General features: G+C 45.1%; 2 protein-coding genes across 3 annotated transcripts in view; one reads left to right on the top strand and one right to left on the bottom strand.

The window, feature by feature from the left end:
• Nucleotides 1-4,864, top strand: part of GNS (glucosamine (N-acetyl)-6-sulfatase) — a 41,265-nt gene extending 36,401 nt beyond the window's left edge. Inside the window, exon 14 of the mRNA XM_058557715.1 lies at nucleotides 2,080-4,864. Within this exon, the coding sequence (XP_058413698.1) occupies nucleotides 2,080-2,158 (79 nt within the window). The 3' untranslated portion in view covers nucleotides 2,159-4,864. The remainder of the gene's footprint in view (nucleotides 1-2,079) is intronic.
• Nucleotides 4,865-16,779: 11,915 nt separating this feature from the next.
• Nucleotides 16,780-23,189, bottom strand: part of RASSF3 (Ras association domain family member 3) — a 68,720-nt gene continuing 62,310 nt past the window's right edge. For both annotated transcript variants that reach the window (XM_058557716.1, XM_058557717.1), the window contains 2 exons: nucleotides 22,546-22,655; nucleotides 16,780-19,426 (listed from right to left, as the gene is read on the bottom strand). In XM_058557716.1, coding sequence (XP_058413699.1) covers nucleotides 19,277-19,426; nucleotides 22,546-22,655 — 260 coding nt within the window. In that variant the 3' untranslated portion in view covers nucleotides 16,780-19,276. The remainder of the gene's footprint in view (nucleotides 19,427-22,545; nucleotides 22,656-23,189) is intronic.

Raw genomic sequence — 23,189 nt, forward strand, 5'->3', positions numbered from 1 at the left:
TAATAGCCAGCCCTGGTGGTCTAGTGGTTAAGATCTGCAGTTCTTACCACCGCAGCCCAGGTTCGTGTCTTGCTCAGAAAACTACACCACCCTTCTATCGGGTGTCATACTTTGGCAGCTGTGTTGCTGGGATGCTGAAAGCTATGCCACTGGTATTTTAAATCCCAGCAGGGTCACCCATGGGGGGCACAGGTTTCAGCAGAGCTTCCAGACAAGACAGACTAGGAAGAAGGACCTGGCCACTCACTTCCAAAAAAAGTGGCCATGAAAACCTTGTGAATAGCAGGGAGCATCGTCTGATAGAGCGCCGGGAGGTGAGAAGATGGTGCGAAAAGACCAAGCAGGGCTCCGCTCTGCTGTGCACAGGGGTGCTAGGAGTCGGAATCAACTCAACCACAGAAATCCTGTTAATGCAATAATTGGTCAAGCGTTCTGACCGACCGACCAGCTTTGGTCTTTCCTCCAAGTTAATGAAATGGATCTTTGTTTGGTACTAGTTCCTTGAAGTAGGAAGGTCAGTCTCTGAGATAAAAGCACAAGACTTCTAGTTGACACATGCTGATTTTGCAGTTTCCAGCAACTACTTTGCTCAGAATGTTTTATCAAACCAAATAAAGTTAGATGTACATAGCAGTCTCTGGCTGACTCTTGGAACTTAAAGCCAACATCTAATTAAGTCTTGAACAGAGGGTCCAGGGACGTGGACCTCTCGGACCATGACGTCCCTGAGCACGCTGCAGCGAGAGCACAGGCCTGCCGTGCCAGCATCCAAGTGGCCAGTGTGGGGCGCACGCAGCAGCCCCCTTGTTTCTTCTGGGCACCTTGCCTTAAGTGTTAGATTCAACCGTAGAATTTCCTTGCAGCCCTCAGAGCCCCAACAGGTACATTTCAGATGAGGAGCTAGAGCTTGGAGTAGTGGTTTGCCCCAGGGTCACCCTCTTAGGAACTGCTACAGCAAGATCTCCTGACTTCCAGGCAAGCTGCGTTTGTTTGTTTAACTGTCTTGCTCACATTCTAGAAGCTTATAACTAAGATTCTAGATGCTGGCTTTGCTGATGTTAGCCTGAGCTACTTAAACTCTACCTGATTTTCTTTTAAATTCCTTAGCCCTAGCTTTTTCTTTCCTCCCAAACATTTAGGTCTGTAGAACCCTCTGAAATGGGGGTCAGCAGACTAGATCCCACAGGCCCAATCCAGCCTCCCCCTGTGGGAACACAGCACACACATTCACGTACATAGTGTCCGTGGCTGCTTTTGCACTTCAGCAACAAAGCTGAATGGTTGGGACAGAGACTGCATGGCCCCTAAAATATTTATTATCTGGCCCTTTACAAAAAAAGTTGGCCAGTCCCTGCTCTAAAATAATAAGAGTTAGTTTGTCCAAAAGATAGCAGATAAAAGTAAATACAATGTTATTTCTAGCCTGCACATGTAAAGTTTCTCTCCAGACAATCTATATGCTTTGCCTCTGCCGAGTCTCAACTCAGGTTACCATTCAGCATTCGCTCTAACTTTCCCTTGGGTGGTAAGTTATTTTATGTGCCAGACATTTTACCTGGATTGCCTTACTATTTGATTGGTGGCCAGAGAAGTTAGTGACTGCCCTCAGTTCATAATGAGCCTGGTTCAAACTCCTGTCTCAGGTGCACACCTGTGCTCTTACCCACCACAGCCTGTGTGTCTTAACCGCAGAAGAAGAAAGGGCTTTGAAACTGCTGGTAGGTCTTTCACAGCAAGGGCTGTAGACTCTTCCATCAGGCTGTTAATATCTTAGGGATCGCCCCTTACCCCCAAAAAACAAAACAGCTCAAATCTTGCCTCCAAATGCCTTTCAAGACTAACCTTACTGCTGTTTCTTCTCTCCTCTCCACTTTTACTATATTGTTTTGTGCTTGCTGACTTGTGATGGAAATGCTCTTAATTAAGTACTGTTTTCTTACTATAAACAGCAGCTCCCTTCTGATGATTTAATTATTCCTTTTATATCCCTTCCTGATATCCTTAAGTCCACTTACTCTTCTGCACAAAGTACTCAATGGCCAACTGGAATGAATGTGGCATCCTTGTTTTCCTCCCCAGATATAGGTTTGACCCTCGTCTCATGTTCAACAATCACGGCAGTGTCAGGACTCGAAGGTTTTCAAAACGTCCTCTGTAGCGACCTCGGCAGTGGACCCCTGCACGCCTCTTTCTGATGAAGTGATTGTAGTAGATGTCTGTAGCTAGTCTTCAAGACCACGCCTGGAGGAGTTTCTGGACTGGCTTTGTTTTAAGTCGTGTTTGAAAAAGCAACCCAACCAGCTGACTTCCTTGTGCAAAGTGTTAAACTGTGAACTCTGCCCATGTCGGGAGTGACTGTCCCTGGTCCCTTCACTCCACTGATAAGGAATGCTCCTGAGGTCTTTGTTCTCGCCATACACTTTCTGTCCTGGGGCTACACTTCTTGATTATTCCCCATGTGGTCAAAGTCTGAATTTGTAAATCCATTCAGATAAATGGCAATACTTCAGGGGGAAAAATGTTTTTGATATATATAGCTTGACCTAAAATCAAAGGACCTGCGTAGCATTTCAGATTGAGCACCTCACTGTCAAAAATACTGACATCACATGGCTAGAAGAATGACCATCAGAGCTGAATCATCTGATTAAGAACAAGTACCATTGTTTTTAGATTGGTAGAAATATATTGTTTATAATATCCATCACAATGTGATAAGGTCACAGATTCAAAACATGTCAACCAAGCTCTGTTAGTTTTTTGGAATTCTGGGCTGGTGCTGCACTGAAATAGAACAGTAGGCTTTTGGGAATGGCTAATTCCAGGTGACACTGAATTAGTTAATGGTGACAGCCACCTACTTGCCGGTGGCTGCTAACCACATGGAGTGCCAGTTACCACTAGGGGGATCGAGGGACTGTCTCTCTCTACTTTCCCCTCAGAGATCTGAACAGTAAAGCGGCTTAGGTATCTCTGCAGAGAACAGGAACTTCTGGGGTTGGTGAAGGCTGCATTTCCCAAGGGCCTCCCGTAGATGGGGCTCTCGGGTTGGCAGATTGAAGGGCTGTGGTTGGGATGTGGTAAGTGCCTGTCCGGCAGGGAGCCTGGGTTTCAGAGTGGGAAGTTGTTTGACTCTCTCTTCATTTTACTGACATTCTGTTCATTTGTTACAAGAGGTAAAAATTTCTTACAGTTGATGCAAAGTACCAACTCCTTTACCCTACCTTCTTCCCTCCTGGATAGGGTCTTCCTGAGTTTTTGGAGTCTTGTGTAATTTGGGCCCCATTCGCTATTCCCCTGCCAAAACCAGATCTTGTTGAGGTTTCCTCACTGTTTAGAACACCGACATTTTTATGGTGTTTGGCTCAAAAACCAATCCCGTTTCCATTGTTTCCTTCACAGGAAGCTCATCAGTGGTGGGACGGCAGAGGAGGAGGAGCTGCTGTGGTTGGGAACCTGTTCGGCTCAGGCAGGAGTGATGGTAGCTCTATTTAAGGTCTTAGGTTGAGCTCTAAGCACTTTGTAGGACGTGGCCAGAGCACCTTTTCCATCAGAATTCCAGAGAGCCGTGACAGGTTAATAGCCATTGGGTTTATTCCTTTACCTCACACAACCCCAGTAACTGTGGTGGTATTTAGAGGTGAAACAGGCAAGTGAGATGAACACCTCTGCTATGAACGTTTTAGGGAAAGAAATGCTAAAAATTTCAAACTACAATGTTGAGTATAGGTTACAGCTTTATTCTACACTTTGATTCTTAACATTAATCAGTCAACTTCCACATTAATGAAAGTTGACCACAGTTATTCCAGAATAAAAAGAAACCTACTGTTACCAGGTCTTGTACTGTGATGTCATATTATTCAGTTTTATGATGCCGGTTCCTGAAAGCAGGTGAAGTCATGAGACTGACACGTGAGCTACCGATAGTGTCCCTGCCACACTCTTACAGTCAGCAGACTTGTTTGGGTGGGGGGGTGCCATGTGGCCTCTCGGTGTCCTCTACTCTTAGTTGGTACATTTCCTACCAAACGTTTAAATGGCCTCTAAAAATTTCACTTTTTCTCTTGGACTAGCTTCGTTCTGTATCTGTGCTAATAAAATCATCTTTCATAAAGAGGCCTCAGTTTACAGCCTAGCAGACTATAGAACGCACTGAACTTTTCAGAATGTACAAAGGATCCACTGCAAGAGGCTTGCCTTGTTTCTCTCTAACTGTACTGATCTGAATTTTGATTATTTTCCCTTCTAAGAAGGTCAGGTCCGTATCTGTTGGTGCCCTTCAGAGTACAAAACTAGATAACCATTACGAATGAACACAGGCTATAGGAATGAATAGAGATTTTTGCCTTACGAGATTTCCTATTACAAAGCTCTTCCTCAAATACAGTGACAAAGCAGGGAACATCTGTTAAGCATCTTTGAATTTGACCAATGGTGCTGTGCAAAATACATTTTAATTGACAACACTAGGGTTTTTGTACAAAATAGTAATGATAGCCATGGAAGTTATACCTTAATCTGTGAGAAATGTTCTTAAATTTATTTTTAAGTGTCTAAGAATTAGTGCTTTTTTAATAAAGAAAGATGAATTGTTCCAGGATCCTTATTAAGAGAAAGCAAAAGGTATTTCAGTCGATTCACCAATGGAATTAGATGGAAAGGTTTGGGCTCTTGGGTTTCACCACCACTTAGGTCCCACTGAACTTTGTGAATTCCTGTGTTTGCATCATCTGTTCCTAGAAGTTATTCTGCCCTGGCTGTGTGTCATCTCTGTCATTTGACTTAGAAAGTGCCCTTCAAAGGACCCTGTTCACTGCTGCACTTTTCAACGAATTAAAATTTATTTCTGTTCTAGTGGGAATGTGTCCTTTGTTTTAGTCCACAAGTTGTAATTTTGACAGGATGCTTTTTTTTCTTGATGCTGTTTCATGTTTTAATCACTCACTAGTACTGGAGATGGGCCGTTTCCTTGTTGAGTGCACCCACCTCTTCTACACGTGGGCCCTGCTGACTGGTAGCCATGAAGGAGCACCATGTAGAAAATCATTCCCAATAAATCTTTATGCATTTACAGCTTTGGAGAAAAAACATCTTACCTTGGCCAGCTTTACATGAGATAAACTAAGCTCACCTTCGAAAATGCTTTGCCTTGATGTCCAGTCGGGTGATCCTCCATTACCCTAATGAGGAACGATTCCATATGGGGTTGACAGACTTTTTCCTAAAGGAATAGATAATATTTTAGGCTTGTAGGCCCTGTGGTCTCTGTTGCAACCACTTAACTCTGCTGTTGTAGCAGCACAAAAGTAGCCCTAGCCGATACTTACATGAATATGAGTGGCTGTGTTCCGACAAAACTATTTACAAAAACAGGCAGGCCATGGTTTGCCAACCCCAGACCTAGACCTAGTAGGTTGCCTCATAGCTTATAAATTATCAAGACCAAGTAGCAAAACCAGATATTAGAGGACACCCATAAAGTTGTCAGATTACTATCAGAAAAAACAGGTATTTGGGGTATATCACAATGTCAAGCCATCGACAAGAAAGAGGAGAACGTTTATTTGCATAGATTCTCAAAGTGAGGTTAACTACAGACTCGACCAGATCCGTTTTTCTAACTTATCCCGCCTATTCCCACTGAGACTATACCCTGCCCTGTAGAACAAAATTCCTTATGGAATTACTCTTTGTTTCTTCTTTCTCTACCAACAGTGGGTTGAAAGAGCTGGACATATACGCACCTTGAAGTCTGCTGAGCCAAGAGCAGACAACTAGAGAAGCCAAAGGCCACAAACTGAAAGCACCTCTACTGATGGCCTAGGAATTACTACACAGTAAGACAAGATTTAGACGTGGGACATGGGAGCTAGCTCCTCGAGTACCGTAGAGTGGATTAACAGTTCTAAATCTTAGTCTGAGAGGAAGCTTTCATGACCACCTTCTGCCCATGAGACCTGAGATCCATATGTATCCTCCTGTCTGCAGCTCTGACTGATGCTGATGGGTCCTCAAAGGGTAGAGAGAGACAAAGGATGCCTGTAACTAGTATTGTGATAAAAACAGCTCTGCAGGCTAGGTTTTTTCCTCAGTTTAATTTACCAAAGCTCATAAAGCTAATTAGTCAAAGAGCCGGGATTTCAAAGATGTGGCTTCAAAGCCATCTTTCTGTTAAACTCAGCTATCTCTATGATCTAAGAAGGACTTTTCCCTCCCTCATCTTGTGTCTGAGTGCCTACTCTGCCTGGCAGTGAGCTTGGTTATGAAAGGGAATTATTCTACTCCTGATCTCCAGGACATTATATAGATTGAAAAGAGAACTTAAGAAAAAAACTTCCAACCAAGAACACTCGACCAAGCAAGGTTATCATTCAGAATTAAAGGAGAAAGAATTTTCCAGACAAGCAAAAGCTAAAGGAGTTCATCGCCACTAAACCAGCCTTATGGGACATGTTAAAGGGACTCACTTAAGCTGTAAAGAAAAGGTGCTAATTAGTAACAAGACGTATGAAAGCATAAATCTCACTGGTAAAGGTAAATATTTAGTAAAGGTAGAGGATTAATCATAAAACTAGTATGAAGGTTAAAAGACAAAAGTAGTAAACATAACTACAATAATTAGGGGATACACAGGTAAAAGATGTAAAATGTGACATCAAAAACAAAAAGGTGGGGCCATCCCAATGGCATAGTGGTTCAGTTCGGTGTGCTCTGCTTTGACGGCCTGGGTTCTGTTCCTGGGCGTGGATCTACACCACTCGTTGGCGACCATGCTGTGGCGGTGACCCATGTACAAAATAGAGAAAGACTGGCCAGGAGGTTAGGTTGGCAAATCTTCCTCAGCAAAAAAAAACACATAAAAAGTGGGGAGAAGATAAAAATGTAGAGTTTTAGAATGCATTCAAATTTAAGTTATCAACTTAAATAGACTGTTATAAATACAAGTTGTTACATGTAAGCCTCATGGTAACCACAAAGCAAAAACCTGTAGTAGGTACACAAAAAGAGAAAAGAATCTAAGCATAATGCTAAAAGTCATCAAACCTCAAACGGAGAGCAAGAGAAGAAAGGAACAGAAGAGCTACAAAACAGCCAGAAAACAATTACTAAAATGGCAATAAGTACATATCTATCAACAATTACTTTAAATGTGAATGGACTAAATTCTCCCATCAAAAGACATAGACCCATGCACGTGGATTGGAAGAATAAACATAGTTAAAATGTCTATTACCTAAAGCAATCTACAGATTCAATGCAATCCCAATCAGAATCCCAATGACATTCTTCACAGAAATAGAAAAAAGGATACTAAAATTTATATGGGGCAACAAAAGACCCCGAATAGCTAAAGAAATCCTAAAGAAAAAGAACAAAGCAGGAGGCATCACAATCCCTGACTTCAAAACATACTACAAAGCAATAGTAATCAAAACAGCATGGTACTGGTACAAAAACAGACACACAGATCAATGGAACAGAATTGAAAGCCCAGAAATAAAACCACACATATACGGACAGCTAATTTTCGACAAAGGTGCTAAGAACATGCAATGGAGAAAGGAAAGTCTCTTCAATAAATGGTGTTGGGAAAACTGGACAGCCACATGCAAAAGAATGAAAGTGGAACATGTGCTATCGCCATTCACAAAAATTAACTCAAAATGGATCAGAGACCTGAAGGTGAGACCTGAAACTGTAAAACTCATAGAAGAAAATATTGGCAACACACTATTTGACATTGGTTTTAAAGGAATCTTTTCAGATGACATGCCTACCCAGACTAGGGACACTAAAGAAAAAATAAACAAGTGGGACTTTATCAGATTAAAGAGCTTTTATAAGACAAATGAAACCAGAATCAAGATGAACAGACAACCAACCAGCTGGGAGAGAATATTTGCAAAACATACATCTGACAAGGGGTTGATCTCCATAATATATAAAGAACTCACACAATTGAACAACAAAAAAACAAACAACCCAATCAAAAAATGGGCAGAGGAAATGAACAGACACTTCTCCAAGGAAGATATACAGATGGCCAATAGGCACATGAAAAGATGCTCAACATCACTAATCATCAGGGAAATGCAAATCAAAACAACACTAAGATACCACCTCACGCCTGTTAGAATGGCTATAATCACCAAGACAAAAAACAACAAATGTTGGAGAGGATGTGGAGAAACAGGAACCCTCATACACAGCTGGTGGGAATGCAAATTGGTGCAGCCTCTATGGAAAATGGTATGGAGATTCCTCAAAGAATTAAAAATAGAGATGCCCTATGATCCAGCCATCCCACTACTGGGAATCTATCCAACGCACCTGAAATCAACAATCCAAAGAGGCTTATGCACCCCTGTGTTCATTGCAGCATTATTCACCATAGCCAAGAAGTGGAAGCAACCTAAGTGTCCCTCGACTGACGATTGGATTAAGAAAATGTGGTATATATATACAATGGAATACTACTCAGCCATAGAAAAAGACAAAATCGTCCCATTTGCAACAACATGGATGGGTCTGGAGCGTATTATGTTAAGTGAAATAAGCCAGAAAGAGAAAGACAAACACTGTATGATCTCACTCATATGTGGAATATAAACCAACACATGGACAGAGAAAACTGGACTGTGGTTACCAGGGGCAGTGGGGGTGGGGGGTGGGCACAAGGGGTGAAGGGAGTCATATATATGGTGATGGACAAACAAAAATGTACAACCCAAAATTTCACAATGTTAGAAACCATTAAAACATCAATTAAAAAAAAAAAAAGACATAGAGTGGCTGAATGGATAAAAGGCAAGACTCATCTATATGCTACCTACAAGAGATTTACTTCAGATGTGAGGACACATACAGACTGAAAATGAAGGGATGGAAGAAGTTATTCTGTGCAAATGGAAACCAAAAGAAAGCTGGAGTAGCTGTACTTCTATCAGACAAAATAGACTTTAAAACAAAGACTGTAATAAGAGACAAGGGTATTACATAGGGATAAAGGAGTCAATCCAACAAGAGGATATAACATTTTTGAATATTTATGCACCCAACATAGGAGCACCTAAATATGTAAAGCAAATGTTAACAGAAGGAAAAAAAAAGAACTTGGCCCTGATACCTGTATTTACAGGGAAATGATAGTTTTGAACTAAGAAGGGGAGGTGCCACTACCATTCAAGTGGCTGCTTGTCCCACTCCACAGCATGGCTGTTGGAAAAAAGTCAAAACAAGAGCTCCTTTCTTCTTACCTCATTTAACTATTTCCGGCATGGCTGTGATAAGCCAATACAAGATGGCTCCTAATGATCCTGTGTGGCTGCCTCCCACAATGCATCAGGGTTGGTTGGTCCATTCGACCAATAGGTTAGGGCATATGTGATGATGCATGACTTCCAAAGCTAGATTGTAAAAGACATAGCCACTTCCGCTTTGCTCTCTCACGGATTACTCTAGGGGAAACCTGCCACCATATCATGAAGACACCCAAGCAGCCCTATGGTGAGGTCTCCATGGTGAGGATCTGAGGCCCTCCGCAAATGACCAGCCCCAACTTGCCAGCCATGTGAGTGAGCCATCTCAGAAGCAGATCCTCTGGCCATCAAGACTTCAGATGACTGCAGCCCCAGCCAACACTTTAACTGCAACCTCATGAGAGACCCCCAGGCCAGAACCACCCAGCTAAGCTGCTCCCCAGCTCCTGACCCACAGAGACCACAGGATAGAATAAATGTTTAATGTTTGAAGCTGCTGATTTTGGAGTAATTTGTGTTGCAGCAATATATAACTAATGTAATGACCAAAGCTGGTACCAAGAGAGAAACTGAGGCGAGGCGTTTGCCAAAACCTATCCAATTGTAGGTACCCGGAACAGGGCAAAGCTTCTGGTGGTAGAGGCTCAGTTATCTCCAAAGGGAGAAAAAAGTTTCCTGTACATTACGTACTTGAGGAGCATAAATAAACACTGGTTCCCAGCTATTGTTACTAAAACCAAGTAGAAGATTCTTTGTTGAAATGATTGCTAAATTGTCGTTCTCAGCACATGTTGGAAAATATTTTAATGGACCCTCTTGGCTGGCAGGCTCCAGTCACAGATCCGCGTCTTCTCGCTGGTAGGTCTCCACAACTCACAAAAGCTGGTGCGGGGGAGAGCACAGCGCAGGGTGGAGCAGTTTTTCAGCAGCTGCAGCATGTTACCGTTCTGGCTTGGCTTCTCAGGCACCTGTTGTCCAAATCAAGCTCGTCAACCATGACTCCCTCGCCTCGTCCCAACCCTAGGAAAGTAGCTCAGAAACACAATCGACTCTCTTCCCGCTTAAGATCCTAAGAAAGGGGCTGCTTTGTGTGCCTTTCTTCTCCAGTCTCCCAGCACCTCCCAGATTAGGGACGCAGCAACTTTATTAGGGCCTGAGATCAGCATGACAACCTGGATTCTTTCCATGATCTGGAATGAGTGACGACTAACTCCGAGTCTCTCTCAGGGCAGACCTCAGCCGTGACTGCGCTTTATGGATGCCCCACGGAAAATGAAGCCCAGGGTGCCGAGTCTGATCCTCTGCACGGCAGGGCAAGATGACAACTGGGGGCCTCAGTCATCCTGCCCCTTTCTTCTTCCTGTAAGGCCACAAAAGGCCCAAGTTAAGAGTTCAGGGGTGAACACTGACTGTAAGGAGAGGCAGGAAGCTGCAGGTCGTGGTCTGCCTGTAGAGGAGCCCCTGCCTGTTTCAAAGCTGCCCAAGTCGCTGTTTCCAGACATGTCTATGAAATGTTTAGTCCCACACATGTGGTGCAGCTGGGAGAAATATAAAGTGAGCTTGAGATGGTCCAGTCCCCAAGGAGATTACTAGCTGGGGCAGCACGGGGGGAGGATTCACATGCACGACAACACGGGCTAGAAACAAGGGAGAAGGCCCCCAGCTGCACCTACATGTGGCCCTCTGGTCTGGATGTCTCAGCAGCACTCTCTGCTCACAGAGACATGACAGCATGGGCGCCCCAGTCCCAGCTGCTCTGAGCGTTTTGGCTCTAACTCGTCAGAGAAGAAAGACAACACTGCAACTGTATTTATGGGGAACACAAGGGGAGGCACTGAATGTGGATTTCTTGGTCTACTATTTGCCCTAGAATCTTGAGTGTTTTGCTTATAATTCCATTTCCTTCCCTAAGCATGAGTTTAAAAAACAAAAACAAAAAAACTTTTCTGCTTCGAAAAATGTCCCTCTTGGAAATTGCATCCTCAGTGATGCTTCTTAGATGAATTTTAGTGTCAACGTGAGAAGTAAGCATCTTTGCCTGATGGTAAAGCAGCCATAGCACCACTATAGGAACAAGAACTTGGAAAATAATATCGCCTGATGCTACATCGGCTTAATGATGCACAAAGTCCCTCCAACTTCTCTATCTTATTTGGTCCTCACATCAGCCCTGTGAGGTAAGCAAACAGGCAACGCCCTCTCCACTTGACAGGAAAAAAACAATTGGGTTTGATCCAGAGTAATTGTCATTGTAAATTTTAACTCTGCCCTTGCTAAAGATGAACTCTTAACCTAGAGAGAATTATTTAGTCCTAGTTAAAGTTCTTTCTTCATAATAGAGGGAAAACAGTAAGAGTGATGCTGATGTCACGTGCTGCCCAAAGAAAGACCTTAGGAACCAGTCCCATCATGTAGGAAATCTCATGTAAGGTAAGTTATGAATTCTGTCAGGTGACTCCTACTCATCTGCAAGATCTCAGCTCTAAATCACTTCCTCAAGGAAACCTTCTCTAACCTCCTAAATGATAAACTCTCAGAGCACTCTGTACTTGATCTTCACGACTCTTGGCAGTTTGCGTTACACATGGACTCCGGTTTCCGCGAAGAGAGGGACCCTGATGTGCTTTCTCACCGTAACCTACCCAGTACCTAACATCCTCAGGAGATTTATAAATATTTGTTGGATGAACGAAATTAAAACACTTGGTGTTCTACTCAAGTTTCTTTTTGTGCAAAGAACAGAACAAACTAATATAGGTGAAAGGTTAAGGGAAAAAAAGGATGGTTATGAGAATACGGATATCACAGAACCCGACTGTAAACCAGATACACTCATTCCTCAAATATGATGACAATCAGTTCCAAGCTGTTGGTTGGGAAAGAAAGAAAGAAAGAGAGGGAGGGAGGGAGGGAGGGTGGGAGGAAGGAAACAAGCAAGCATAATCATAATTCTCATTTTAATAAGCATAAAGCCTGCTGTATTTCCAGTAATATGAAAGGAAGCTCAAATGTTAAGTTAGAATATTTTGATCATATGCATTCAAGTTACGTACTGCAGATAATTGTAAATGTAAATCCTGGGGGAACCAAGAAGTTGGCAGCAGCAGCAACACCAGCACTTGTCTTTGGCAAGCTTCTCAGAAGCTAGGCAAAATTACGACTGTGTAGAACTGACCCTTTTTTTTTTTTGCACAAAATAGTAATTTTTAAGGAAACTTATGTCAAGGCAGAGACCTAAAATATGAACATATCAAGTGTATCTGTAGAATCTATAGTGATGACACCTCTCCTGTTCCTGAAGTTGGTCATTTACGTCTTATCTTTCTTGCCTGATCAGCTGGTTAAAGGATAATCAATTCTGTTGATCTTCTCAAAGAACCAGCTTTTGGTTTCGTTGATTTTGTGTCTATTTTCTATTTCCTTAACTGCTACTCTTCATTACTTCCTTTCTTCTGCTTGCGTTGGGTTTGCTTTTCTGTTTCTAATTCCTCAGAGTGGAAGCTGCTGTCCCTCATTTGAGCCCTTTCATCTTTCCTGACAGGCATTCAGTGCTACCGATTGCCCTCTAGTTCTACTCTTGATCCCGTGGTGGAAACAGGCACGTTAAGTGGAGACCTCATGTAAACAAAGATAATTCTTTACGGAGGGAAGCGGGTACCATGAGGCATCCAACAGCTAAAAAATACCAAGTAGGTTCTGAATTTGCTTTCTCCTCCCAAAGGGCACATGGCCTCTCTTCTCTGCTTCCCTCGGCTGCATTCTCCTGCTTTCTCTGTGGTCTCTCTCTGCCCCCGATACAAGGCTAGTGGCGGGCTCAGCCCCTGGTATATGAGTACTCATCTCTGACTAACTAGAATTCCCTTGTTTCTTTATTTAAAATTTTGAGAAAGTCTAATTGATCAACAGCTTTGTGTCAGAGGTCTAACCGAGACCCAGTTAGCCGTGGTCAGGGGCACAGAGTCATTCTATATATAGAATTGTCCTTCCCAGGGCTAAATGAGGCAGGTCCGGGAGCCTCTTTGCAGGCTAGCTGTTACTCTCCATATGGAAGTAATTTGTTTAAAAAAAAAAAAAAGAGAACTGTGCACACGCTTGTCTCCCTTCAGCCTCTGAAATACTCTGTGGAGCTCTAAGATTTGCAATTAGTATTTGAAAAAATATGGGGTGCTCGTTAAAATAGCAGATTCTCAGGGCCCAGTACTAGAGATTCTGCTTCAGTAGCTTTGGGGTGGGGTGCAGAAAAATCTGCCTTTTAAAAATCAGCACCTTCAGTAGTTCTGGAGGCAGTCCAGGAAGAAATAGCGTGGTAGCCTCATTGTCGTGAAATCTCTTCCAGCAGATCCTAAACACTGCCCTTTCCCAACTGCCCGCTTCAGGACAAATAACTTCCCCAGATCTGCTGTGCCTCTGCGTGATGGCCTTACCTGCAAAAGAACAACATTTTAAAGAGCAAGCTGGGGGAGGGGGAGCAAGAGGGGCGCGGGACAGGAGCATCCTGCCCGGCTCACCCGCACCCCTGCATGCCAGCTGGTCATCTTCCTTCCCCAGACACACATTCCCCCTATCTGAAGGCTGAAACCCAAGCTCCCCGACTTCCATGGCTGCCCTTGTGTTCTCAGACAAGCGTCTCCATGCTCCATTTTACCTAAACATCATTGACTTGGAATGTTTTCCTTGAGAGAGCACATGTGCAAGAAAAAACATTTGAAATGTTTGCCATTTTGAAGAGAATCTGAAGACACCATTTATAGCTCAGAGGGAAAGATTTGATGTTAATTAAGCTGTTGTCTCCCCGCCTGCGATGGTAACAATTCACGGATTCTAAGTTTAGGCAAGGCACTGCAGTTTGCTGCTCCAGAATTCCTAGAATTGAAGCAAATTTTATCGCACTTGAAAATCAGAAAGCTGTCTAGAGCAGAGCCCCCTAGAACCCCACTTCACAGAAAAGGAACCGCATGGGGTTTAATCAATCCGAGGTGTCCACACAGGGCGGCGAAAGTGCGGGGAGGGTGCGAAGCCGGACGCACAGCCGGCTCTGTGCGCTCAAGGCCCAGGCGCACTAAAGGTGAGACCCTTGTTCAGAAAGATAGAAACAAACTATCGTGGTTAAAGTAACGGCCTCCCAAGAACAAAGCCAAGCCCCCAACTTCTTCTGAAGTTTACAAAGAGCCCAATGTTTTGCTGTTGGTGTATAAACATTTAAAAATTCCAATACTCACGTTTCTGGGACACCGGAAGGAGAGAGGAGTTTTCAGGCGTCACCCGCCGCCCAGCGCAACCTCTGCCCACCGCCCAACGCCCAGAGCCACAAGTGTCCGTGGAAACTATGATTTAAGATCAAAAGGGTCTGCCCTCCACCCTGCCATTCTCACCCTGTAGAATTAAAGGGAAAGATTTGCCAAAAACCAAAACAAAATGAAACCAGAAACCAGCAACCAAACACACAAAAAACTCCCAAAAACTCTGCAGATGGAATTAATGCATTTCACCTGAAAGTTGTTCTGTAACACTGCCCACCCCCCCCCACCCCCGATTTCCCCCCATCCTCATACAAAGCCACTTCCTTGCACACGTCATTAAGTGAGTGGGGATTCACAGCAGACAAGTGTGCACCTTAAAGACTTGAGTACTTGGTGTCCCCTGCTCCTTTGGAGAGGATCATCCTGGCGGGGAGGAGAACTCCAGCCTTCGACAGCACGCGGCGGCTCCTCGGGACTCTGCTCCCTGAGGCTGTTCTTCTGGAGGTCCGGGCAGTTCTCTCACTAACCGCAGGGAGAACACCGGCTCCGGGGCCCCGCCTGTCGGTTTCTCCCACCCACAACAGGACGGGCCAACGAAAACACAGGTGGGTGTTGCTTCCGGGTAACTCAGTATAATCACTTCAAGGGAATGCTAAATGAACAAAAACATGGACGATAAAGCACTGACGGCAAGGCCATCCCTTCATTTCCCACAAATCGCACTGCACCAAGGCCTGCTGCGAGATGGACTGGCCGTGAGGGGCCACCCGACAGGCCTTCACAGGCAGTTTAACTGAAAAGCCGGACAGAGCTCACAGGGAAAGAGCGTGGAGAGGCAGACCGGCTCTGCCGGCCTCACAGGGGGGAGAGGGCAAGCTCCTGGCCTCAGGGCATCATTCCTTGTAAGTGGACACAGGGGGAGAAAATGAAGTAATGCACATTAAGCTTTTTTTTATTTTTTATTTATTTTTTTATTGGTGAGGAAGATCAGCCCTGAGCTAACATCCATGCCAATCCTCCTCTTTTTGCTGAGGAAAACCGGCCCTGGGCTAACATCTATTGCCAATCCTCCTCCTTTTTTTCCCCAAAGCCCCAGTAGATAGTTGTGTGTCATAGCTGCACATCCTTCTAGTTGCTGTACGTGGGACGCGGCCTCAGCATGGCCGGAGAAGCGGTGCGTCGGTGCGCGCCTGGGATCCGAACCCCGGGCCGCCAGTAGGGGAGCGTGAGCACTTAACCGCTAAGACAGGGGGCCGGCCCCTAAGCTTTTTAGAATAATGCTCGCCGGTTGGTACTTTGTTTGAATTTGCTGTTATAGTATAGAGCCTATCCCTGCTCTTTCAAAAAACAAAACACCTAATTAGGATCATCTAACAGTCCCAAACGCAGTGTACAATTCTTAAGAACTGATTCTGCACCAAAAGAATATTTATTTAAACAAGTTATCAATTGGTGACAAATTCTGAAGCAAAATCTGGGGCAGGAAGCTAGTTCCCCTTAAGGGATAAAAATCCCAAAGCGTCTTCCTGCACCTTGGGTAGTAACCCAGGCTGAACTCCCAAGCCGGAGTCCTCCGGATAGTTCAGTGCAAAGGGGTCTCTACATGGGGCCATCATTTTCTACCATCCTCCTTTCACTTATAAAGCAGCTGTCTGTCCTGCAATGTTTCCTGGTCACCAGTGGAGCAGCCTCGCTATTCCACCTACGCCTCTAGGGGGCAGCGCAGGAGCGAAGACCCTGCCCCGCGCAGAGCGGAGGCCTGAGGAGAGGGCAGTGGGGCACCCAGGGGAGAACCCAGTCGCCACTGCTGACCACCAAACACTCCCATCCCGCGGGAGAGTCATGGTGACCAAAAAGTACAAATACCTCCATGTTGAAAGTGGTCAGTTTCAAGGAAGGGAGACCTCAGGGGCCAGCCTGGAGGTGGAGGGAGAGGATTTCTAAGGAGCCGCCCATGTTCTATTTGTAGTGCTCACAGGGCATCCACTTGAGAGTAATTCTTTAGACTGTCCACATGCTTTATACTGTTGAATGTATGTGCATCTCACAATTGTTTTAGGAAGGTGTTATACGGGCAGACACTCACCCAGGGTTATTTTCCCCAGAGGATACAGCAAAGGAAGAATGACGTTTGGGAGGACAAATGTGCCCCATTCAAACCTGGTAAAAGCTGTCACCTTCCAGCACGTGTCCCCATGTATCTGCAAAAGCAGCTCACCCCGCTCCCGTGACGTTCTTTCATCTGGCGTATTATCATAAATAAAGACACACAAACATCCACTAACAACTTCAACTTTTAATAATGGAAACAATTTGCCGTTCCAGAAACAATTTTAGGAAAGAAAAATCTTCCCTATAAAAATAAACTTAAACTCATCGAAATTATAAATATTATAACTTTTTACTTCTGTGATTTAAAATGCTCCCCTGCAATACTACCCCTTCATTTAACATCGTTCCTGTACCATCACATACTGAAGAGAAAACAGTATTACAGCAAAGCTTAATTTAACATAAGAATTTGTACAATGATTTTTAAAAATCTTTGGCCTCAGTGGCCTTCCCTCTTTTACACATTAAAAACGTTGCTGCGGTCACCAGTGTTTGAGAGAGAGTATCAGTCTGCAAAGAACCTGTACTGACAGAATTTCAATACAGCAAGGTTTCCAAATTGCAACTTGTAGTGCACACGACAGTGAGCGAGGTTCTGGAGAACGCAGATGAGGATGCCTATTTTAGACAATCTACTTCAAGTAAAAAAAAAAAAAAAATTCACAGATACCCATCAGCTCCTACTTTAGGTTCTAACAGTGTCTTCATCTGAGAAACAAATGCTTCACAAAACATAAGCTTACTGGAATGGGTAATTAAGAGACCAGGTGGTGGATAACAGTATACTCAAACCCAAGCCGTAGTCTGAATAGTAAAACCAGTATAAAAATCATGAAGGCATTCCCTGAACAATGAAGGTAAAGTGTTGGATGACAATGTTACTAAAACCTCATCAATGCACTAAAAAGAAGTTACATGCAAAATTAAACAAGATGTGCCATACATATTTTATAGCTAGTTCTACTTTTTTTTTTTTTCCAACTTTCCTTAAAAAGTTCAGCAAGATATGATTGTCTCAGTAACGTGTGTGGCACAGCATAACCAACACTTCCATCTGCCTCCCACAAGATGGGTCTTCTCTGAAGAGTCAGAAGGGCCACCAAGAGGAGACAGAAATACAACAAAAGGCACAGTTCACTTAAGAGGCAAAGAACTGAAGCACCTCGGAATTTCAAAAAGAATCCATTAGGTGTCACCAAAGTGTTAACAATTCCTTGGGAATTTATAAACAAACAAAAAATATCCTAGGCTAAAAAGACACAGTAAGGCCCCTCTAGAACCACAGCACCCCTTGCCCGTTGTTTTCAGATTACCTGCTGCATAAGGTGAGGGTATTCAACCTGCTTTAGGAAGGCTCTATTGCACATGCGATTCTTTGGTCGATAGGAACACGCACTTGTGATGAAGTGTTTCCATAAGGAACCCCTCTGCGTGGTCAGTGGGGGTGGACTTCCTCCCTCTCCTGGTCCTGGGTCTTGAATCCATGTCCCTGTTCTACATTATGCAAGAAGATTTCACTGAATAAGAGAAAGTGAGAAGGAAGAGGAGGGAGAGGGAAGGAGGCAGGAGGGAGGGGAAGGGAAAGGAGGGGGTGATTGTCAGGAAGTGTGCTGTGCGCTCTTTACTTGGCGAATCTCCCCGCTAACGGTGGGGGAAACAGCTGCCCTCCCCCAAACTCCTCCTCAGCTCTGAAAACGACCTGGGGAAACCAGAACTTCACAGGAGTTAGCGAACGTCACCGCTCCACCTGCCCAGAGAAGCTGCCCCAGTCAGACCCTCCACTGTGGAAAGGAGGCCCCAGGCCAGGCCCTGAGGGGGGCAGCTGCGGGCCGTGGGCCCGTCACCTGGGTCTGGAGGTCGCCTCCTGAGTGCTCCGCCCGGCTCTGGGTCAGCTGCAGAGTCAGCCCTCCTTGTGGTCGAGGTCCTACTTTCTTTGGTTCTGTTCCCACATTTGACTTAACAGGAAGTCAAGCACTACTGCGGGGGGTCTGACATTTCAAAACTGAATGCTTTTCCACTCGGTCACCAGCAAATACACCCTCCTCCTCTACCATCAACTCGTCGCCCAAACACCTGCCCTCGGAGCCCCGCCTCCACTCGCGCCTTCGTCCAAACTTGCTCTTTACTCTCTGTCAGACTCCTCCAAAATCCTCCACAAAGCCCTCAGAGTTCTAGCTTCCTGTGCCTTTCAACTCACAGGGACCATTTCCTCTGACATTTAAAAAACAAAAACAAAGAAGACAGGTAGTTTCAACATAGGACAAGTATTCAGATAGATTCCTTGTTAAGCTTGTAAAAAATCGTTTGCACATCCTTAAGCTTAACATCAACATCACATAATTAAAATAACTAAAAGAAAATAAGGAAAAAAACAACCACCCAGAGTTCACGCTTCAAAGCACTCTAGAATGCTCCAGATGAGAACAGATTCACAGCTTGCCAAGAGGTAACACCGCAGTGATGTAACAGAACAAGCTTGCAGAATCCCTCACAGAGGACGCCTAAGGTGCAGGATGCTGCGTGACCAGGTTTGGGAACTACATCTAGAGATAAAAAGGGGAAGCCCTTAGCATCACGGGGCAAGAATGAGCCCTCCGAGAAGAGACGGTTGCTGCTGGTCCGCACACGTCCTGCGCCGTCCGGGCGGCGGGAGCCCGCGCCTTAGCCAGGCTTCCATGCCTCGCTGAGGGCTTCTTCCAGCTTGTCTCGGTAGGCCGCGTAGCGCTTCTTCAGGCTCTGCAGCTGCTCATCTTCTTCCTTGTCCAGGATCCGCAAGAAATTCTGTAGTTCTGGAAGGCTGAAGGCTTCCCACTGTGAGAGAACACAAAAAAGAAAAGCGCCAGGTGTTTCATCCCACGTCCAGACTTAGGAAAGCTGACCACCAGCACGTGGGGGTGTGGCTCCCTCCCTCCAGACCCACAGCCCAGAGTTTACAGGAGCTGAGCCCTGTTACCAGCGCTCCCTCCGCGCCCACTCGGCGCAGCTCCATGCCCTCTGCTCCCTGCTCCTCCCATGGGTTCTCCAGAACGGCTCTCACTAAGGCCAAAGGCCTCCATATCCCCACAGCCATTAGACACCCCCACTCCTGATCTGACCCCTGGAGGCGTTAGAAACGATTCCACACCCCTCCATCCTAAAGCCCTCTCTTCCCTCTACTTGGAGTCATCACTGGTTGCCTTCTTTCTCACCTCCCACAATCAATTTCATCACTTCCTAACAGTTCTCCCATCAGCCTGCTCTTCCCCACCTCTACTGCCCCCTCGTGCTGGCCACCGTGCTGGCCACCGTCATCCTGGGACCCCTCCCACCCGGCCTCCTCACTCCACTCTTAAACTCCCCCATCTGTTGCCCAAACAGCCAGCCAGGATACTCTTTGTAAATGTGAATCTGGTCATGACCCTCTCCTGCTGAGGATCACTCAATGGCTTCCCTTGGTTGTTTCTGCCAAGTCTGAAACACCCCAAGCTCTCATGCTGTGCCCCTCACTCACTACCCCAGTGGCTCTGCACACGCTCTCCCCTCGTCCACTCTGCCTGGCAAACTCCTGCTCGACCTTCAAGTCTCAGTTTAAATGCCACTCTCTCTAAGAAGGCGTCTATGCTTTCCTCCCCTCCCTCCCACCCAGGACTAAGTCTATTAGAAAGCTCTCTCTGAGCACTGGTAGCCCTGATCACAACAGATTTTCAAGTTATTTTAATTATTTGCTCACTGTGTGTCTGTCCGTCCGTCCGTCCGTCTCTCTCTCGCCTACACCTCAGCTACACAGCAGCCATCCTACTACTCACTACTGGGGCTTTGCCTCTTGCCCTTGAGGCTCTGAGTTCTGTTTCCCTAACAGCACCCAGTACTTGGCAGGCACAAAATAAATGTTTGTGGCATTTTAAAAAAATTTTTAATTAAAGCAGGAAATGTCAAGAGGGTATCTGGCATCACCTGATGCCACTCCATGTCCTCCCTCCCAAAAGGGGGCCCTGGGTCCCGGCTGAGCATCACTGCCCCGGCCAGGAGCAACTTCCACTGAGGAATCCCCAGGGCAGGAGGGCAGGGAAAAGCCCGGAGACAACCCCATACAGTGAATGGAGAGGAGGCAGAAAAACCACCAAGTGGCCTCCATGACAGAAGGCTTCCGGGAGATGAATTTTGAGCTGGTTATTAAAGAAAATAAACATGGAGTAGGAAAGCAAAACTTTCTATATTAGAATATTCCATTAATTAAAAAAAATTAACATTTTTCACATATGTTTTCTAAAATAAAGACATTATAAAATATCATCTCCCTCCCACTCCCTGAAAGCTATGGAAAGCTTCTTCCCTCAATTCATTAACCTTAAATAACTGAGAAACAAGACCACCGTACAGAGGTCCCACAGAGCAGCAGGGACATTAAAATACAATGCAGGGGCCTGCCCGGTGGCGCAAGCGGTTAAGTGCGTGCACTCCGCTGCGGCGGCCCGGGGTTCGCAGGTTCGGATCCCGGGCGCACACCCACGCACCGCTTGTCGAGCCAGGCTGTGGCGGCGTCCCATATAGAGTAGAGGAAGATGGGCATGGATGTCAGCCCAGGGCCAGTCTTCCTCAGCAAAAAGAGGAGGATTGGCAGATGTTAGCTCAGGGCTGATCTTCCTCACACACACAAAAAAACAAAACCAAACACAGTGCAAAGTAAATTTCACAACTAAGCTACCATAATTCCCTCCCAGACCTGAGGGGCTCTCACTGCACTGGACTCTGTGCAATATGAAAAAGACCAGGACCGAGAAAGACAAAGCAGCGATGAGGCTTTGCTGACACGTCTGGCTTCAGCTGTCAGAGGGCACCTGCCATGTGCCAAACTAAAAGGCCAAAGGAGACTTCTGCAGCCAGCTTTGTCTCCAAAACGAGAGTGAATTTTAAAAACCTCAAAACATTAGCATCAAAAGAAACTTCAAAAATGTCCAAAATCACTGTCTTCCCAAAACTCCCTAAACAAAGTTCCAATTTACACTCACAGATAAATACACTATTTACAAAGCAAGTTTACATACATTTCTAATTTGCGACTCAAAACCACCTTTTAATGTCTTCAGTCCCAACTTTACAGATATTAAAACTGAGGACTGAAAAGATTAGAAGATACACCCAAGGTCCGGCTCCCAATGGAACAAGAGGAACAGGAACCTCCTGGTTTCCTAACTCTTAACCCAGAAATCTTATCTCACTGCATCACAAAATGTTCTACATGGACAGTTCACACCAGTCCCTGTTCCAGATGCAAGACTGAGGCCCAGAGCCTCAGAGACGCACTCAAGTGTCGTTTTAAAGTTGACTCTTGATCTAGAAGGACAGTCCAAAGTGCTTTTTCCTTCACCTGAACTGGTCTAAATACAGTCCTCCCTGGAGAGAAAATGGTGAATGATATATATATGTAAACATAATGTCTTAATCATTTGGGCAAAAGGAGAAAAAAAGATTCTAGAAAGTTAAATGTCTTTTGCAGTAAAGAGACTGCATTTCCTTTGATTTCCCTGTACAATGACCTTGGTTAGTGGCAAACATTTGGAGAGTGTCAACTTTCAAAGTTCAGCTGGATTAGAGTAATTTGCAGGTAAAAGAGGCGAAAATGACTCTGGGTGGAGATCAAGTAAAAAACTTGATTTCCTTCCACCTCTGAAAATTATAGGCCGACATAATCAGTGCTGTAAACGAATTCTATTGTAGGCTAACTTTGGGTCCATTTCTGACAATTCACAGAAAACACAGAAAACACACAGAAAGCTGTCCTCCACAGGACCGCCTTTCCTCCCAGGACAGACAGACTGACGGACACATGCGCACACATTCTCTCTCCCCTGCCTTCCTCCTCAACCCCGGCGGCGAAGGCCCCACACTAGAGCGATAAAATGGGGCCAGCTGGTCTGTAAAGTTTAAAGCAAGAATAAACCATCACTCACCTCTCCAATTTCATGTTCACGAAGAACAAAACTAAGTGTGTCTGTTCTGGGCCCTGCTACCAAACGCAGGTAGAGGGGATGTTCCCGATCTGAGAGCTTGCAGGCGTAGACTAGGTAAGGAAACAAGCAATGTGTCACTAACAATAATGAATCGTTCCCTAGACCACACACGCCCTACCATCCCCTCCTCCAGATCAAAGCAACAGTCTGTTCCCCAGCCGCCAAGTCACCATCCTCCTCATCTTATTACCACCAATAAAAAGCCCACAGAAGAAGGAAAGCGACACTATTTCCGTCCTGTCTGCACAGTATAAACTGTGCCTTGATTAAAAAGCAAACAATTTTCAAGAATGAATTTAAATGGGTATTAGTCCCCAAATGGGCTTACAATTCATTCTGCTTCTCCTTTTAGAAAACAAGAAAGTTAAAAGAGAATCTGCAACCCCTTTAAAAACAATAAAAATATACCATCCAAAGAACATGAAATCAGAGCTCTAGGAGCAGATATCTCTACAGATTAATTTAGAATTGGCAGCTGCAAACAAACCAGTCAGAATACCAGCCCTGGGGGCTTTAAGCACAGCTATGTGTGTCTCATGCTGCACGCACGCGCGCACACACACACACACACACAGGGGAATGGC

Source organism: Diceros bicornis, chromosome 17 (assembly GCF_020826845.1).
Source record: "Diceros bicornis minor isolate mBicDic1 chromosome 17, mDicBic1.mat.cur, whole genome shotgun sequence".
In the NCBI taxonomy this organism is placed as follows: Eukaryota; Metazoa; Chordata; class Mammalia; order Perissodactyla; family Rhinocerotidae; genus Diceros; species Diceros bicornis.